Below are 20,179 nucleotides of genomic sequence, written 5' to 3'. Positions count from 1 at the left end.
AGTTTGAGAGACTGTTGTCTGAGCTTGCGTACTACTAGTGGAATGAGTTTGAGAGGCGGAAAAGCGTACGCAATCTGCCTGACCAGTTCATCCATATCGCATTCCCCTCGGACCGTGGGTGTGGAAACATGGCGAAGGTTGGGCATTTTGCATTTTCGTGGGTGGCAAACAGTTCTATCTGTGGATGCCCCCCCTTTGGAAGAATGGTTGAAGTACTTGTGGGTGTATCTTCCATTCGTGAATCTGTTGTGAGTGACGACTCAACAGATCTGCTATTTGATTGTGAATTCCTGGAAGGTGTTCTACTGTCAGGTGTATATTTTGAGGAATGGCCCATCTCCAAAATGTTCTGTGCAAGCTGGGACAGTTGCAGAGAGTGTCCCCCCCCTGTTTTTGTATATAATACATGGCTATCATATTGTCCGTCCGGTTTAGGACAGCTTTGTTTCATACTTGTGCCTGAAACGTTTTGAGTGCTAGAAAAATTGCTAGCAGCTCTAGATGGTTGATATGGAACTGTTTCTGTTGGTTGTTCCATTGGCCTTGTGTCGTATAATGCAAGAGATGGGCTACCCATCCTGTGAGGGATGCATCTGTTGTGAGCACTATCTGTGGAACAGGGTCTAGGAACGGCCGTCCCCTTGTCAAATTTTTGGTGTTCCACCATTGCAGAGAGCGATATCTATGGCTGTCTACCAACACCAGGTCTGTGAACTGACTTGAGCCTGATTCCACTGTTGTGCTAGACATTTTTGTAATGGTCGCATTTGCAGTCTCGCGTGAGGAACTATGAAGATGCAAGACACCATCATGCCTATTAGTCTCATGAACACTCTGACTTGGAGAGACTGCTGGTGTTGAAAAAGGGAGACTAAGGTCTGAATGCTCTGTATCCTGGCTTGACTGGGATATGCTAGAGCTGTAGATGTGTCTATGATAGCTCCTAGATATTGATGAACGTGCGAAGGCTCTAGGTGCGACTTGGTGTAGTTTATTGTAAACCCTAAGTCGTGCAATGTCTGAATTGTTTGTTTTGTGTGTTGTACACACTGGTTGAACGATTTTGCTTTTATGAGCCAATCGTCGAGGTAAGGGAAGGCATGTATCTGTTGTCTTCTGAGATGTGCTGCTACTACTGCTAAGCACTTTGTAAACACTTGTGGTGCTGTTGTGACCCCGAATGGAAGGACTTTGAACTGATAGTGCTGTCCTTGTATGACAAACCTTAGATACTTCCTGTGCACAGGATGTATAGGAACATGAAAATAGGCGTCCTTTAGGTCTAGTGTTGATAAAAAGTCTCCCTGTTGTAGTAGTGTGGGTACTTGTTGTAGAGTGATCATGTGAAAATTATCTGATTGTATGTAACGGTTGAGGGGCCTGAGGTCGAGAATTGGTCTTAGTGTCCCGTCCTTCTTGGGAATTAGGAGGTACAGGGAGTAAATTCATGTTTCCCGTTCCTCTAAAGGAACTACTTGAATAGCATCCTTTTGTAGAAGTGCTAGAACTTCCTGTTGAAGTAGATTTATATGTTCTGTGGACATTGGACGCTGCCTGGGTGGTATGTTTGAGGGGGTTGCTGTGAGTTCTAGGCAGTAGCCATGTTGGATAATCTGTCTTACCCACCTGTCTGTTGTGATGGAATTCCAGACAAGTAGGAACTGTGATAATCTGCCCCCCACAGGAGTGGAATACTGTAGGGGAGGCAGAGGGAAGTCACTGTTTGGGAGTGGAAGAGGAGCGGTTTTTGTTATTACCTCTACCTCTACCTCTTCCCTTATTATTGTTGCCTCTGTATCCTCCTCTAAAGTAGCCCTTGTTAGAGGAGATCTGGGTGTGTGTCTTAAAAGATGATGTTGTGTCTGCGTCGGTCTGCTTGGAGCCTCCTCTATAAAAGGAGCGGCAAAAAGAACTTCTAGTCTTTGCAGATTGTAAAGCACCCATAGACTTAGCTGTGTCCGTGTCTTTCTTCATCTTTTCTAGTGTGTTGTCTACTTCTGGCCCGAACAACTGGTCTTGATTGAAAAGCTGGTTCAAGATGGTAGTCTGAACCTCTGGTTTGAAACCTGAAATACGTAACTACGCATGACATCGGAGTATGACACTAGTGTTGACTGCTCTGGATGCTGTGTCAGCTACATCTAGTGCACATTTAATTGAGGCATTGGATATTAATTTGCCTTCTTGTAAGAGCTCTGCTGCCTGATCTTTGTATTGATCTGGGAGGTGCTCCATGAGTTTTTCTAGCTGGTCGTAGTGAGCCCTGTCATAGCGTGAGAGTAAGGCTTGTGTGTTTGCTATGCGCCATATGTTTGTTGCCTGCGCAGCAATCCGTTTCCCTGACGCATCAATAACTTTAGATTCTTTGTCAGGCGGGGGCGTGTCACCAGAGGTCTGGGAATTGCCTCTTTTACGTGCATTAGACACTACCAAAGAGTCTAGTGGCAGATGTCCCTTTATATAGACTGGATCAGATGGTGCTGGTCTATACTTTTTTTCTATTCTGGGATTTAACACCCTACATCGTACCGGATCTTTAAATATGTCTGGAGCATGTTTAATGACTCCTTTGATCATGGGTAGTATTTGTGTAGACCTTTGTGACTGCTCAAAAGTGTCTAGTAAAAAATCCTCATCAATGGCATCAGAGTGCATTGGAACTCCATGGTAAAGGGCAGCTCTATTTAAAAGATGATTAAACCCAATACTATCTTCTGGAGGGGAAGGTTTTGTTGGGTAGTACTGAGGATCAGGAATGTCTGGCACAATGTGTGGTGGAAAACCAAATATGTCGTCATCCTTAGGATATTCAGAATTGACATCCTCATCTAAAGGGTATGCGTGTGGCTCTGGTACGTCATTCCCCCCACCTAGATCATACTCCTCGACGGTGTGGTGTGATGATGCAGGAGATTAAACAGGAGAAGCTATAGGTTCAAAATAAGGAGGGATAGGAGCGGAAGAAGGTGAAGGAGAGGAGGCGTGCATTGGAGAAGTTGCACAATCTTTCTTTTTGGCAGGAACCACAGGTGGAAGTGGTGTGTCTGCTGGTCTTTTCTTGTAAGGAATTGCTTCCACATGTCCAGTTTTTGGGTTGATATGGACCTTTTTCTGTTTAGGATCTGGTCTAAACAGATCTTCCTCTTCTACAGTCTTTTTGGGCGATGATTTTTTCGGTGCCGATAGTGGCTGTTTAGTGTTCTTTGCTTTAGGAGGAGTTATGGAGTCCTGTGGCAAATTTTTCGGTGCCGAAGGTGGTTTAGGCTTGGTAGGCTTTTTAGGCGTGTCTGTATCAGACCTTGGAGTCTTCGGTACCGATGTTGGAGATTTCGTCGTGGAGACAGGTTTTGTTGGGCCTGCGACGCCGGACTCTGGCTTTCCATCTTCATCTTTGGAACCGGAAGGTTTCGGAGTCGAAGCTTTCGGATCCGGTACAGTTTTTGGCTTCGGCGCCAATGTATCTTTTGGTGTGGGTGCCGAAGGGTCTTTGTCTTTGGGTACCGAAGGGCGTTTTTGCTTCGGTGTCGAAGAGTCCTTCGGTGTCGAAGGATGTTTCGGTGCCAATGGAGTAGGTGGAATTGGCTCATGTTTTTTTTGCGGTGCAGTCTCGACTGGGCCCCATGGGCGGAGTGCCGACCGCTGTCTTTGTCTTGGGTAGTGTATGTTGTGCGGGGCAGGGGTACTCACGGCTGTCGAGATGGAATCGAGTCGTCCGAGTCCTCGGCCCCCGATATGATCTGGAGATCAGGCGAGTCTTCCTCGGCGACGAGTGGAGCCTCGTCCTCGGAGATATCTTCGAGTGGATCTTCGTCCCCGGAGACGTCCTCTCCGACGATCTCCTCCTCAAAGATGGCCTCCAGTGCTGGCACTGATCTCCTCATTTCGTGTCGGCGGGCACTCCGATCCCGAATGGTCTTCTTTGATCGGAAGGAGGCACAGGCTGTTCAGGTCGACTCGTCGTGTTCCGGCGATAGACAGAGGTTGCACACCTCGTGATGGTCGCTATGAGGGAATTTTGCTCGACATACCGGGCATCTCTTGAATGGAGTTCTGTCCATGAGGCGTAGGCCGTACGGCGCCGATAGGCCCAACGGCCCTCGTCGACGCACCGGAATGTAGCTAGTGATGTCGAAAAAGTCTATTCGATGTCGAAAATGTTTATATAAAGTTTCACGCTTCGAAGTTGCTGAAAGTCTTTTCCAGCCGGAGTGGAAAACTTTCATCCGAGCCCAGTGGCGGAAAAAAACAATCTGAGGATGGAGTCTATGACCATGCGCAGTATTTCCAAGGGAGGAGTCATCTATCTCGTGACTACAAAGACTTCTTCCAAGAAGACAACAACCTGCAATCATCCGAGCCCAACACCAGGTGGCGATCTATTGCTAAGTGTACGATCTGCAGCTCATATGCCTCGAACAAAAGAGTTATTCACTGATGTTTACACAGGTATGACAAAGGCAACAGTAGGATTGGAGGAATTTGAGGTGCATAATTTCCTAATAACATTACGTATGCATGGACAATTCAGTTCGCACACAAGCACTCACAAAAAGGCCTCCTTCTGCCGAGATTCCTTTAGCATCTCTTCGTCTGACTCATGGCCATTTGCTGACTGGACCTCGGCTCTGGAAAGTAAAAGATCCTATTAGAAATACAAGTAATGAGTAGAGTGTGAGAACGCAACTCGATGCAGGCTCACATAGGACGCACTGCTCGCAACAACTGCACAAAGTTATTGATCCCTGCACGTGTCCATCAGGCCAGTCAAGAAAATAAGTGCACTGACTCATCAACACCCAAACAGTCCTTCCGCACAACAATTAGAAAGAATCTTCGCGCAACAAGTTTAGATCCTTGTGTCTTTACTCACAGTTAGACAATTCTTGGTTGAAGAAGTATGTTGCATTAAGCTTTCCTGCTTATCAATATGCTAAGATGATGTACTGTGTAACCTCATCGCTGCGACGCGAATTCCGCCGCAGTGCTGAACATTCCGATCGCGGGCGTGGTCATGACGGCTCCCGGCCGTCATCAGCACACGCCCACCGTGACTCATGACGGCCGGGAGCCGTCATGAGCATGGAAGAGGGTAAAGGCTTAAATAATAACACTCAAATCAGCACTAGTCTAGTTTCATCTATTGTCCTGAGAGATGGGAGGTGCTTTCGTGATTAAGGAGATACTTTAACTCTTAAAGCATTATTCAAGAAACTGAAAGCCCACATAAACAGGGAAACCAGTATCTCTCGTTGGTTTGTTAGCAACACATACACTTAGCATTACAAACCGTGAATACAATACCTAAACCTCTTACCTTCTGTAGGTGTCGGATGCAGCAGAGTAGTGTAATGGCGAACAGCCTTTACTGTCCACCTCATTAATACTGGCTCCGGCAGTGACCAGGGTCACTGTACATTGGTAGCTCCCGTTGGCAGCTGCGTAGTGCAAAGGAGTCCTGCAGGGAGGGAAAGGAGTGCCCAACACATTAAACTCACATCAAATGGCAACACCTGCAGCAAAAAGGGATCCCTGGCACAGTACTGCATGGACCCCCTTCATTAAAGCCTAACCTAAAGGGCCCACCGTCAGAAGATTACACTGAAACTTCATCCTCAAAGCCTGCCATAGGATAATAAGGGGCATTACTCATGAAAGCTACAACTGAAGGGGCTGACTCTGGATTGCATGTGATCTTTATCAAAGCCAACCTAAAAGGAATACTAATCCAGAATACGATTTTGTGGAACTTCTTCATTAAAGCTCGAGTTCAAAAGAAGCAACTATCACCTAGGATTACATGACAAACTTCAAGTTCCAACTTAAAGAGGCCCACTGCCAAAAGTGTACAAGTGATCTCCTTCATCAAAGCAACACCTAAAAGGGTCATTTATCAAAGGAGAACCGTGTGAAATCCTGTGTTTATTGGCTTTACTATTGCAGGATAAAATGGGGAATCTCCTGTGTCAACCTAAAAGGGTCAATTGCCAAAGGATTAGAAGTGATCTTCATCAAAGTCAAAACTAAAAGGATGCTTCGTCAAAGGAGGTCCTATACAATCATTTTACATAGGACAAATTAGAAGGGCCTCTACCACAGCTTCACTTGGGATCTGCTTAATCAAAGCCTAACCTAAAAGGGCTACTGCCACAGGATATAATGGGGTTTCCTTCGCCAACGCATACCCTATAAGTGTCCACAGTATTACATGGGTCTCCTTTGTCAAAGCACACGTTAAAAGGGTTTGCTCTCAAGGGATTATCTGGGACCTCCATCACAGCCCAATCTAAACAACACCATTAGAGGATTAAACACACAATTTTTCTCAAATGTAGACTCATTAGCCCTGTGTGTTTCAGGCATAAACTTGGGTCACTGTCTATACGCAGTAAGATCTTTAAAAGGCAAATAGAACACAAACAGCACACAATATGAATGTTACTATTGATGCTTTTCACATCAATGTGACAGGCCTTCCTCCTCCCTTAAACTTTCACTTACACCTGGCATTATTTATTTATTTCACTTCAATTTTAGGCTAAACTGGTTGTTTTTAACATTACAACGAACTGAATTCTGCAACAGAAACACCAATTAATAGCGTTGCCCACATTAGTGTGTGCAGCATCACTGACAGATAGTTGGAGTACATCTTAGTGTAGAAGATAAAAACACTGTCAGAGTCTCTGAGGGATTGTTGCTCACCGTAACATCACTTTTCAGAGCAGCCCTTATTGACGTAGTAGCTCTTTCTGGTTTTGTCCTATGAGCCAGAAGAATACCGGACATTTCTCCCACATCAAAGATGTCAGTATTTGTTTTAGGTATAGTAGTGAGTAGGCAATTCTGGTTGTGTGTAATGCCTTCATAAGGCCCTTTGTTTGATCAAGCTTTGTTAATATTCAAAACCACTGTTATAGTCCACTAGCATAGGACTCCTTTGAAAACCAATTCCTTAAAGACAGAGGAAAAGTTGCTCCGCTTTTTCAAAGTTCCAAATGTATGTGGAGGATTATATGAACCCCCCCCCCCCCCTGAAAAACATACCCTTTAAGTGTTTCCCATATATTTTCTAACCAAACTGTACTTGAATTAATTTTAATGGGTCCTTTCATGATTATTAAATCATGTTGTAACTCATCTTACACTAGGCGTGCCCTGTGAAGACTCTTTGGCCTATGTATGTGTAGCAAAACTTATTCTGGAACTTTAAATTGAACTATATAATGACTCTTGGGTTAACTGCACATTTTAAAGATGATAAAACACAGCATGATAGTAGAACAAAGTCTTTTTCTAAACAAACAATTCATTGGATGGTTCAACAATGCATCTCAAAACCCAAACAGACAACATCAAAAATGGCAATATTCGACAATGACAATTGATGGCGATTGTCAAAGATTCAGGATTGGGTAGAGAAAACTGACTTTTTCCTCCACACATTGGACCTTCATAGGTCAAGGTCACAATCTTTAGTTTGTAAAAAAGAGGCAAGTCCATTCATACGCCTACTGTATTATCTATTTACAGGATACAGAGGGAGATCTGCATGGATGGCAATCGTTAAGTCGCGCTATTCACTTTTGTCCACAATACCTTTAATATCTTTACATCTTCCATTTCTCCCAGTTTCCTCATTCCTTCGCCTGTCACCAGCCATTCCTTGTGTGCCTGCCTTCCATCATGGTCCAGATACTGTCTTTGTATACTGTCCGTTTTAGGATAGCATAGTTGTGAGAAGGTGGCCTGATATGCAGTGCTCACTATTCTAGTGAACACTATGTATCAGTCCAGCAACCCTTATTGATGATTGGTTGTAAGTCAACCTTATAGACCAGCTATCCTAGTAGCGTGGATACGAGCAGTCTAAGGCTAAAGACTCGAGAGGGCGTGTTAAGCCAGCTGTTTACCACACATATACCCCTTGAATACCAAGTGAAAGGACACCACACAAGTGTTATGAAAATAAACAGTTATTTATTTAAAGATCACAACAGCCCTGTACTCTTTATGAGGACAGGGTACTAAGCACAAACCAAAACTCTTACAAAAATACTTAAGTTAGCACAGTATATACAAATGCCCGAGGGGCATGGGAAACCATATACTCTGAAAGTGGAATGCGAAATTCCTAGCAGGTAAGTACAGTACTAATAGCTTTTGGAATCGCTAGGACTTGACTAGGGAATCGTTGGATTACTTCTAGGAGGCCTAGGGGACTCGGGTGCAGTGTGTGCACTCTCACGCGAGATGCGGACAAAAGTCTATGGTAGCTAGGAATTAGAAAGTTAGTGTTCTCGGGCGAACCCGACCTGGTAGGGAGAAAACGAAAGTAGATTCTGACCCTTGGATAGTGAGGCTATGCTGGGGCACCGAAATGCCGAAGTTACCTAGCCCAGGGGCTGCAGCTGCATAGGTCTGAAAAGACGTCGGGAATCCTCGTAGACGGACCAGGAGCCGGAAGAAAAGATGCTGGCCGGTGACCAGTGAAGAAAGTTCAGTTGGATCCAAGCCTGGATCTCGAAGATAGATGACACCTGAAAGCAGAGGGGACCAAGTTCGAGACTACTAGCCAGTAGTCAGTGGGCACCAGGAGGGCACCGGATGGTAGCCACCTCGACAAGGTGAGTGGGTGACGCTGTAGCTCGAAGATCTCGCGGACCAGGAGGCGTTGTCGGCGACCAGGATGGAGGATCGAGCTGTCCCACGAAGTTAGAAGCTGTCGGCGTCGCTGGACCCAGGATTGGGCAACAAAGCCTTGGCAAATTCAAGCCCACGCGGTGGACCTAAAATGGCGTCTGGAGTGGACCAGGAGGGTCCGGAGTGCCTCTCTTCAAGGAGGAAGCAAGGGCCAGTCTGGAGCAACCAGACCAGCAGTCGTGAAGTCGTTGGGCGTCGTTCAGAAGGCCACAAGCCAGCCGGCTAGTAGCCAAACAACGCGGTGCACAGCAAACAGCAGAAGGGCCCCACGCAGATCGTGGAGACGCAGGGAGGCTGACCTTGGGTGCTGGAGCTGCGCAGGGTCGGGGCTTCTCGGACCCCAAAGCACTCACCAGTGGAGGACACGGTGGGCTTGCAGTAAAGATGTCGTGCAGTCTTGGCGATCGTCGGTCCCTCGAGGTCTCGTCGCACTCACGGTTCTCAGCTTGGCTGTAGAGGTGAGTAGAGGTCAGAGGTGCCAGGGAAGCCGGGTCTCGTCGAGCTGGGTCGTCGGATTCGTGATGAAGGACTTGCAGCAGACCGCAGTGTTCTTTAGGATGGTGCCCGCTTGATGCAGGGTGACTACTCCTTAGCCACAAGGGAGAATCTTGAAGAAGAAATCATGAAGTCCTTTCGAAGAAAGTGGTATCTTGATTCCAAAGATGATCTAATTTGAACAGGGGGCCCGCTCCTATCTTTATACTAAAAAAGGGGGCTGACCCGGTGACTAGGTCCTGCCTATGGGTGGGACTAGGTGGGGGGTGGTTACACCCCTCAGCCATGCCGGACTTCCCCAGGCCAGGGGCTGGTGTGCCCCTGGAACTGGTTCAGACCGGCCTATGCGTAGTGAGCACCGGGGTGCCACTCAGCAGTCACCTTCCTGTAAAGCCCTGCCTACCCAGGATACACAAAACCATGTCTGGGACGGTGCTAGCACCGCCCCTGACAGGAAACCCTTTGTCCAGGCTCCCCTCGCTGGAAGGACTCCCAGCTGCAGGGGGTCAGACTCGTGTCTGTGGTGGCAGCATCCATTTTGTGGAGCTGAGGCTTCAGTTAACTTTAACCGGGGTTCACAGTTACATACATGTCGTGTCCCTCTAGAAGGGTGGAATGCTAACCCCGTCGCCAGAATTGGCGAGGGGTTAGTATTCCAATTCGTATGACACCTTACTCGACATGTTTTGATAAAGCAATACCAAAGATAGCATTTAACCGCGAGGATTATAATGCACTTAAGAGTATATGGTATGCGATATCATGGAACAGCTATTAGGACTTGATTCCGCAAGCTGCAGACAGGCTCAGCTCATGCCAGAGCACCATCTCACATGATTTCAAGCACTCTGCCTTCAGGATTGTCAAGGCCTGCCATAGGAGTGACTGATAGGAATCTGTGTGTCCACTTTAGGGTTAGGTATAGGTATACTACACCTACAGCAAAGGGTGATTACACGACTTTGCCCCAGCTGTCATGCAGCCAGTTGTGTCAAATTTAGGAGGCCAGCCAGGGGTGGCATAATACATGCTGCAGCCCCTGGCAGCCCTGGGTACACCTATGCCCTGAGTTACAGGGTCTGATAAGGTGGCCCAGTACCAATTGGTAGATGCACCTAGGGTACATGAGGTAATTTAGAAAGAGAACAGCCAGGCTGTGGGTCTGATTGGCAGGCCCACAGCCAGAGAAAGTCGTAAACCAGTGAAACAAAAGCAAAAAATCTGGGTGATCATAGGATTGCAGACCCTACTCTCCTACATGACCCCCCCCCAAACTTTGGGACAATAAGCTAACCTTGACCAGGTGAGTCTTCTTGTTCTAAGTGGAAATATCTGGAGAGCCCATCGGCATTGCCATGATAAGTACCAGGTCTATGTTCCACTGTAAAGTCCATCCCCTGTAGGGAAATGGACCACCTAAGCAGTTTGGGGTTTTCACCCTTCATCTGATTTAGCCACAAGAGGGGCTTATGGTCGGTCTGAATCTTGAAGTGAGTGCCAAACAAGTATGGCCTCAGCTTCTTCAGGGCCCAAACCACAGCAAAGGCCTCCCTCTCAATAGCTGACCAATTCTTCTCTCTGGGGGTCAGCCTTCTGCTTATAAAAGCAATGGGCTGATCCTGACCATCAAAATTCAGTTGAGAAAGAACAGCTCCCACACCCAACTCAGAAGCATCTGTTTGGACAATGAATGGTTTGGAGTAGTCTGGACTCTTAAGGATAGGTGCTGTGCACATGGCCTGCTTTAGGTCATCGAATGCTTTTTGACAGCCTGCTGTCCACTGAACCTTTTTTGGCATTTTCTTACTTGTCAGTTCATTTAATGGTGTCACAATGGAACCATAGTTCCTGACAAACTTTCTGTAGTATCCAGTCAGGCCCAAGAAAGCTCGAACCTGAGTCTGGGTGGTTGGAGGAGCCCAGTCCCTGATTGACTGTATTTTGCTCTCCAGTGGCTGAACCTGGCCTCCACCTACAAGGTGGCCCAGGTATACAACCTGTGTCTGCCCTATCTGGCACTTGGTGGCCTTGATAGTGAGGCCTGCTGCTTGCAGGGCCTCTAACACTTTCCTCAGGTGGACCAGGTGATCCTCCCAGGTGGAGCTAAAGACAGCAATATCATCTAGATATGCTGCACAGAAGTCATCCAGCCCAGTAAGGACTTGATTCACCAACCTTTGGAAGGTGGCAGGTGCATTTTTCAGACCAAAGGGCATTACCACAAATTGATAATGCCCACCAGGGGTTGAAAATGCTGTTTTGGGCTTAGCTTCCTCAGCTAACCTGATTTGCCAATACCCAGCTGTTAAGTCAAATGTACTTAAGTAGTTGGCAGAAGCCAATCTATCTATAAGTTCATCTGCCCTTGGTATTGGATGGGCATCAGTCTTAGTGACTGCATTGAGACCCCTGTAGTCTACGCAAAACCTCATCTCTCTCTTACCATCTTGGGTGTGAGGCTTTGGCACTAGAACTACTGGACTAGCCCAAGGGCTATCTGAGGGTTCAATGACTCCCAATTCCAACATTTTCTGCACTTCAGTTTTTATGCAGTCTCTAACATGATCAGGCTGCCTGTAGATTTTACTCTTGACTGGCAGGCTGTCACCAGTGTCAACCTCATGGGTGCACCAATTGGTCTGACTGGGTGTCAGAGAGAACATATGTCTGAAAGACTGAAGAACCTGTTTACAGTCTCTCTGCTGATGTTCAGTGAGGCTGCCACAAAAGACAACACCATCTACTGACCCATCATCAGGATTCTGAGTGAGCAGGTCTGGGAGAGGGTCACTCTCTTCCTCCTGTCCCTCATCTATGGCCATGAGCAAGCTCATGTCCCTCCTGTCGACATATGCTTTGAGCCTGTTGACATGGAGTACCCTGTGGGGACTCCTGGGAGTTCCAAGGTCCACCAGGTAGGTGACCTCTCCCTTTTGCTCAAGAATTGTGTGGGGCCCAGACCATTTGTCTTTGAGTGCTGCTGGGGCCACTGGCTCCAACACCCACACCTTCTGTCCAGGCTGATAAACAGTCAGGACAGCCTTTTGGTCATGCCAAGCTTTTTGAAGTTCTTGACTGGCCTTAAGGTTTTCTGATGCCTTCTCCATATACTCAGCCATCCTGGAGCGGAGACCAAGTACATAGTCCATTATGTTGGTTGCAGGCTTTTTGAGAGGTCTCTCCCATCCTTCCTTCACCAAACACAAGGGGCCTCTCACAGGATGCCCATACAAAAGTTCAAAAGGGCTGTAGCCAACCCCCTTTTGTGGGACCTCTCTGTAAGCAAACAGAAGGCAGGGCATCAGGACATCCCATCTACGCCTGAGGGTTTCAGGTAGTCCATGAATCATCCCTTTTAGGGTCCTGTTGAACCTTTCAACAAGCCCATTGCATTGTGGATGATAGGGTGTAGTGAATTTGTAATTGACACCACACTCCTTCCACATAGCAGTTAAGTAGCTTGACATGAAGTTTGCACCTCTGTCAGAGACAACCTCCTTAGGGAAGCCCACTCTGGAGAACACTCCAACTAGGGCCCTTGCCACCACAGGTGCTGTGGTGGTCCTAAGTGGAATAGCTTCAGGATACCTGGTGGCATGATCCACTACCACCAGTATAAACTTGTGCCCTGATGCTGTCTGGGGTTCCATTGGACCAACAATGTCAATCCCCACTCTTTCAAAGGGCACCCCCACCACAGGCATTGGTATAAGGGGGGCCTTTGTTGTGCCACCTGACTTACCACTGGCTTGGCAAGTGACACAGGAGCGACAAAACTCCTTGGTATCCTCATTCATGTGAGGCCAGTGAAAGTGTGAGACAAGCCTGTCCCAAGTCTTTGTCTGGCCTAAGTGACCTGCTAAGGGAATCTCATGGGCCAAGGTAAGTAGGAAACCTCTCTGAGACAAGGGTACAACCAGCCTCCTGGTCATGCCAGGCTTGGGGTCTCTTGACTCAGTGTACAGGAGTCCATCTTCCCAGTATACCTTGTGGGTACCTGTGGCGTTCCCAGCAGCCTCAGCAGCAGCCTGCTGTCTGAGGGGTTCAAGAGAAGGGCAGCTTAACTGGTCCTTCCCCAGGTCTTCCCTTGAGGGTCCCCCTGAACCCAAGAATTCAACTTGATCAAGTTCAAACTCTCTGGGCTCAGTTTCCCTCAATTCCTGTAGGTCAGCCTCCTCTGAGACTTGATCCTCAACCTGGGGCAAGGGGGAAGGCACAGCCTTAACCCTGCTGCTCCTTTTCTTGGAAGGTGTCTGGTCCATTGTTCCAGGATCCAGCACCTGTTCAGTGGGGCATTTTCTGGCCTGTGACCTGGTCACAGCAAACACATGTGCTGGCAAGCCTAACATTTCCAGATGAGTCCTCTGCTCCACTTCTGACCATTGTGATGACTCCAAATCATTGCCCAACAAACAATCCACTGGGAGGTCTGAACTAACTACAACCTTCTTTTGGCCAGTTACCCCTCCCCAGGAGAAAGCTACAATTGCCATACTATGATTGGTAGTGACATTGCTTGCATTGGTCACCAGGAATTCTGTACCTGGCATGATCTGTCCAGGGTCCACAAAGCCAGGTGTCACCATTGTGACACTGGCACAAGTGTCCCTATAGGCCTGAGCCATTTTTCCATTAATGAAAGGTGTCTGTCTGTATTTGCCCAAAGTATTGGGACTTATGTCAGGGGACATATCCATATCCCCTGTACTGACAAGGACAGCTTGAGTGAGTGTACCAACTAAGTTGTCACACCCCTCAGAACCCAGGGTTAACCCTACTAAACCCTTGGGAGGTGCACTACCACTGCTGGCTGTACTAGGGGGCACAGGTGCCTTAGGGGCTGCAGTGGCAGGAGTCTGCCCTCCTCCTTTCTTGGTGCACTCACTAAACCAGTGAGTTTTACTTTTACAGTATTGGCACCACCTTTTAGATTGGCCTTCTTTCTTCTTTTGGGGAGCCTGACCCCCACCCTCTTTGGGTTGTTGGGGACCTGTCGAAGACTTCTGGTCATTTTGTTCCCCTTTTGAATCTTTACCCTTCTGGTCTGCTTTCTTCTGACCACCTTGATTCTGGCCCTGGTTCTGTTTAACTCTTGTTCTAACCCATCTGTCTGCCTTCTTTCCCAATTCTTGGGGAGAGGTCAGATCTGAGTCAACAAGATGCTGATGCAACAACTGGTTCTGACAATTGTTTAAAATTTGTTCTCTCATCATCAAATTGTACAATCCTTTATAATCAGTAACCTTACTGCCCAGCAACCAGCCCTCAAAAGCCTTAGTGGCACAATCTACAAAGTCAGCCCAATCTTGAGACTGAGTTTTCTGGGTATCCCTGAACAGCACCCTGTACTGCTCAGTGGTTAGGCCAAACCCATCAACCAGTGCACTTTTCAAGACTTGGTAATCATTAGCATCCTCTACCCTTGTGGTGAGGAGCTTGTCTCTTCCTTTACCTTCAAAGGAGAGCCACAAGATAGCTGCCCACTGACTTGGGGGAACACCTTGCACAGTGCAGGCCCTCTCCAAAGCAGTAATCCATTTGTGGATGTCATCCCCTTGTTTAAAGGGGGGCACTATCTTACCAAGGTGTTTTGTATCAAAACTCCTTTCCCTATTGCTAGGTACAATGCTGCCACCAGTGGGGACTGTCCCACTCAATTGTTGCTCTCTAGCAAAGGCAAGCCTTTCTTTGGCTAGGGCAAGTTCTTCCCTTTCAATCCTCAGATTGGCTGCCTTTTCCTTAGCTTCATACATTCTCCTCTGGGGAGATGTCATTCCCCTTTGAGAGGAACGTTGAGAGCCATTGGTATGAAGGGATCTGTTAGAGCCTCTTGATAGAGATCTAACTCGTCCATTCCCCATGTTAAGCTGACCTGAGAGTGGTCCCAGGGCTCCCCTAGAATCCCTCTCATGTCTGCTTAAGTTGGTCCTGGTTAGTCTGACGACTTCTACCTGTTCCTGATCTGCCTCACCCCTAGACTCCAAGTCATCATCCTCATCATCAGCATCATCTGCTTCTTGAAGGGGCTGGGCCTGGTTATCAAAGGGTCCCTGTAGGGAGGGCATATTGCCTTCTGAAGTAGAAGGGTCTGGGTTACCAGCCCTCCTTGCATCATGAGTCTCTAAGAGACCAATCAGAAAAGCAGTTGTGGGGTTAGACCCCTGCTTAATCTTCCTAGAGGTACATACTTGTCGTAACTCATGGAAGCTAAGCGCAGTATATCTTGAAGGGATGACCTGTGGAGGGTCAACTGACACAAGGGGAGACTCAGTGTTTCCTCCTGCGACCGACATACTGCTTCTAGTGTGGTGTAAGTGATGCACCTACCTACACTATGTGTTACCTACTGGTCCCTTGCTAGAGTTGCAGCCAAGGTGTGCTAAGCCTTGAGGAGCTACAACAGCTGGTTCAGTAGAACTCAGAGTATTCTAAGCTTTAGTTATATGTACCTAACAGTACTTATGTGATCTTTCAACAAGATATTCTTAGGATACGTGTGGTAAAACAACAGCAAGCTCAAATCCCAACCGCTGCTCACCAATGTGAGAAGGTGGCCTGATATGCAGTGCTCACTATTCTAGTGAACACTATGTATCAGTCCAGCAACCCTTATTGATGATTGGTTGTAAGTCAACCTTATAGACCAGCTATCCTAGTAGCGTGGATACGAGCAGTCTAAGGCTAAAGACTCGAGAGGGCGTGTTAAGCCAGCTGTTTACCACACATATACCCCTTGAATACCAAGTGAAAGGACACCACACAAGTGTTATGAAAATAAACAGTTATTTATTTAAAGATCACAACAGCCCTGTACTCTTTATGAGGACAGGGTACTAAGCACAAACCAAAACTCTTACAAAAATACTTAAGTTAGCACAGTATATACAAATGCCCGAGGGGCATGGGAAACCATATACTCTGAAAGTGGAATGCGAAATTCCTAGCAGGTAAGTACAGTACTAATAGCTTTTGGAATCGCTAGGACTTGACTAGGGAATCGTTAGATTACTTCTAGGAGGCCTAGGGGACTCGGGTGCAGTGTGTGCACTCTCACGCGAGATGCGGACAAAAGTCTATGGTAGCTAGGAATTAGAAAGTTAGTGTTCTCGGGCGAACCCGACCTGGTAGGGAGAAAACGAAAGTAGATTCTGACCCTTGGATAGTGAGGCTATGCTGGGGCACCGAAATGCCGAAGTTACCTAGCCCAGGGGCTGCAGCTGCATAGGTCTGAAAAGACGTCGGGAATCCTCGTAGACGGACCAGGAGCCGGAAGAAAAGATGCTGGCCGGTGACCAGTGAAGAAAGTTCAGTTGGATCCAAGCCTGGATCTCGAAGATAGATGACACCTGAAAGCAGAGGGGACCAAGTTCGAGACTACTAGCCAGTAGTCAGTGGGCACCAGGAGGGCACCGGATGGTAGCCACCTCGACAAGGTGAGTGGGTGACGCTGTAGCTCGAAGATCTCGCGGACCAGGAGGCGTTGTCGGCGACCAGGATGGAGGATCGAGCTGTCCCACGAAGTTAGAAGCTGTCGGCGTCGCTGGACCCAGGATTGGGCAACAAAGCCTTGGCAAATTCAAGCCCACGCGGTGGACCTAAAATGGCGTCTGGAGTGGACCAGGAGGGTCCGGAGTGCCTCTCTTCAAGGAGGAAGCAAGGGCCAGTCTGGAGCAACCAGACCAGCAGTCGTGAAGTCGTTGGGCGTCGTTCAGAAGGCCACAAGCCAGCCGGCTAGTAGCCAAACAATGCGGTGCACAGCAAACAGCAGAAGGGCCCCACGCAGATCGTGGAGATGCAGGGAGGCTGACCTTGGGTGCTGGAGCTGCGCAGGGTCGGGGCTTCTCGGACCCCAAAGCACTCACCAGTGGAGGACACGGTGGGCTTGCAGTAAAGATGTCGTGCAGTCTTGGCGATAGTCGGTCCCTCGAGGTCTCGTCGCACTCACGGTTCTCAGCTTGGCTGTAGAGGTGAGTAGAGGTCAGAGGTGCCAGGGAAGCCGGGTCTCGTCGAGCTGGGTCGTCGGATTCGTGATGAAGGACTTGCAGCAGACCGCAGTGTTCTTTAGGATGGTGCCCGCTTGATGCAGGGTGACTACTCCTTAGCCACAAGGGAGAATCTTGAAGAAGAAATCGTGAAGTCCTTTCGAAGAAAGTGGTATCTTGATTCCAAAGATGATCTAATTTGAACAGGGGGCCCGCTCCTATCTTTATACTAAAAAAGGGGGCTGACCCGGTGACTAGGTCCTGCCTATGGGTGGGACTAGGTGGGGGGTGGTTACACCCCTCAGCCATGCCGGACTTCCCCAGGCCAGGGGCTGGTGTGCCCCTGGAACTGGTTCAGACCGGCCTATGCGTAGTGAGCACCGGGGTGCCACTCAGCAGTCACCTTCCTGTAAAGCCCTGCCTACCCAGGATACACAAAACCATGTCTGGGACGGTGCTAGCACCGCCCCTGACAGGAAACCCTTTGTCCAGGCTCCCCTCGCTGGAAGGACTCCCAGCTGCAGGGGGTCAGACTCGTGTCTGTGGTGGCAGCATCCATTTTGTGGAGCTGAGGCTTCAGTTAACTTTAACCGGGGTTCACAGTTACATACATGTCGTGTCCCTCTAGAAGGGTGGAATGCTAACCCCGTCGCCAGAATTGGCGAGGGGTTAGTATTCCAATTCGTATGACACCTTACTCGACATGTTTTGATAAAGCAATACCAAAGATAGCATTTAACCGCGAGGATTATAATGCACTTAAGAGTATATGGTATGCGATATCATGGAACAGCTATTAGGACTTGATTCCGCAAGCTGCAGACAGGCTCAGCTCATGCCAGAGCACCATCTCACATGATTTCAAGCACTCTGCCTTCAGGATTGTCAAGGCCTGCCATAGGAGTGACTGATAGGAATCTGTGTGTCCACTTTAGGGTTAGGTATAGGTATACTACACCTACAGCAAAGGGTGATTACACGACTTTGCCCCAGCTGTCATGCAGCCAGTTGTGTCAAATTTAGGAGGCCAGCCAGGGGTGGCATAATACATGCTGCAGCCCCTGGCAGCCCTGGGTACACCTATGCCCTGAGTTACAGGGTCTGATAAGGTGGCCCAGTACCAATTGGTAGATGCACCTAGGGTACATGAGGTAATTTAGAAAGAGAACAGCCAGGCTGTGGGTCTGATTGGCAGGCCCACAGCCAGAGAAAGTCGTAAACCAGTGAAACAAAAGCAAAAAATCTGGGTGATCATAGGATTGCAGACCCTACTCTCCTACATGACCCCCCCCCAAACTTTGGGACAATAAGCTAACCTTGACCAGGTGAGTCTTCTTGTTCTAAGTGGAAATATCTGGAGAGCCCATCGGCATTGCCATGATAAGTACCAGGTCTATGTTCCACTGTAAAGTCCATCCCCTGTAGGGAAATGGACCACCTAAGCAGTTTGGGGTTTTCACCCTTCATCTGATTTAGCCACAAGAGGGGCTTATGGTCGGTCTGAATCTTGAAGTGAGTGCCAAACAAGTATGGCCTCAGCTTCTTCAGGGCCCAAACCACAGCAAAGGCCTCCCTCTCAATAGCTGACCAATTCTTCTCTCTGGGGGTCAGCCTTCTGCTTATAAAAGCAATGGGCTGATCCTGACCATCAAAATTCAGTTGAGAAAGAACAGCTCCCACACCCAACTCAGAAGCATCTGTTTGGACAATGAATGGTTTGGAGTAGTCTGGACTCTTAAGGATAGGTGCTGTGCACATGGCCTGCTTTAGGTCATCGAATGTTTTTTGACAGCCTGCTGTCCACTGAACCTTTTTTGGCATTTTCTTACTTGTCAGTTCATTTAATGGTGTCACAATGGAACCATAGTTCCTGACAAACTTTCTGTAGTATCCAGTCAGGCCCAAGAAAGCTCGAACCTGAGTCTGGGTGGTTGGAGGAGCCCAGTCCCTGATTGACTGTATTTTGCTCTCCAGTGGCTGAACCTGGCCTCCACCTACAAGGTGGCCCAGGTATACAACCTGTGTCTGCCCTATCTGGCACTTGGTGGCCTTGATAGTGAGGCCTGCTGCTTGCAGGGCCTCTAACACTTTCCTCAGGTGGACCAGGTGATCCTCCCAGGTGGAGCTAAAGACAGCAATATCATCTAGATATGCTGCACAGAAGTCATCCAGCCCAGTAAGGACTTGATTCACCAACCTTTGGAAGGTGGCAGGTGCATTTTTCAGACCAAAGGGCATTACCACAAATTGATAATGCCCACCAGGGGTTGAAAATGCTGTTTTGGGCTTAGCTTCCTCAGCTAACCTGATTTGCCAATACCCAGCTGTTAAGTCAAATGTACTTAAGTAGTTGGCAGAAGCCAATCTATCTATAAGTTCATCTGCCCTTGGTATTGGATGGGCATCAGTCTTAGTGACTGCATTGAGACCCCTGTAGTCTACGCAAAACCTCATCTCTCTCTTACCATCTTGGGTGTGAGGCTTTGGCACTAGAACTACTGGACTAGCCCAAGGGCTATCTGAGGGTTCAATGACTCCCAATTCCAACATTTTCTGCACTTCAGTTTTTATGCAGTCTCTAACATGATCAGGCTGCCTGTAGATTTTACTCTTGACTGGCAGGCTGTCACCAGTGTCAACCTCATGGGTGCACCAATTGGTCTGACTGGGTGTCAGAGAGAACATATGTCTGAAAGACTGAAGAACCTGTTTACAGTCTCTCTGCTGATGTTCAGTGAGGCTGCCACAAAAGACAACACCATCTACTGACCCATCATCAGGATTCTGAGTGAGCAGGTCTGGGAGAGGGTCACTCTCTTCCTCCTGTCCCTCATCTATGGCCATGAGCAAGCTCATGTCCCTCCTGTCGACATATGCTTTGAGCCTGTTGACATGGAGTACCCTGTGGGGACTCCTGGGAGTTCCAAGGTCCACCAGGTAGGTGACCTCTCCCTTTTGCTCAAGAATTGTGTGGGGCCCAGACCATTTGTCTTTGAGTGCTG

At 48.1% G+C, this 20,179-nt stretch overlaps 1 protein-coding gene across 2 annotated transcripts in view; it reads right to left on the bottom strand.

Annotated features, from left to right (window-relative positions):
• ANKRD52 (ankyrin repeat domain 52) overlaps positions 1–20,179 on the bottom strand; it is a 430,239-nt gene that overhangs the window by 277,096 nt on the left and 132,964 nt on the right. For both annotated transcript variants that reach the window (XM_086963824.1, XM_086963825.1), the window contains exons 14-15: positions 5,315–5,455; positions 4,548–4,625 (exon numbers count right to left, since the gene is read on the bottom strand). In XM_086963824.1, the coding sequence (XP_086819950.1) occupies positions 4,548–4,625; positions 5,315–5,455 (219 nt within the window). The remainder of the gene's footprint in view (positions 1–4,547; positions 4,626–5,314; positions 5,456–20,179) is intronic.

The sequence above is a fragment of the Lissotriton vulgaris genome, chromosome 1_1, assembly GCF_964263255.1.
Source record: "Lissotriton vulgaris chromosome 1_1, aLisVul1.2, whole genome shotgun sequence".
NCBI lineage: Eukaryota > Metazoa > Chordata > Amphibia > Caudata > Salamandridae > Lissotriton > Lissotriton vulgaris.
This window is presented reverse-complemented; position numbering and strand designations above follow the sequence as displayed.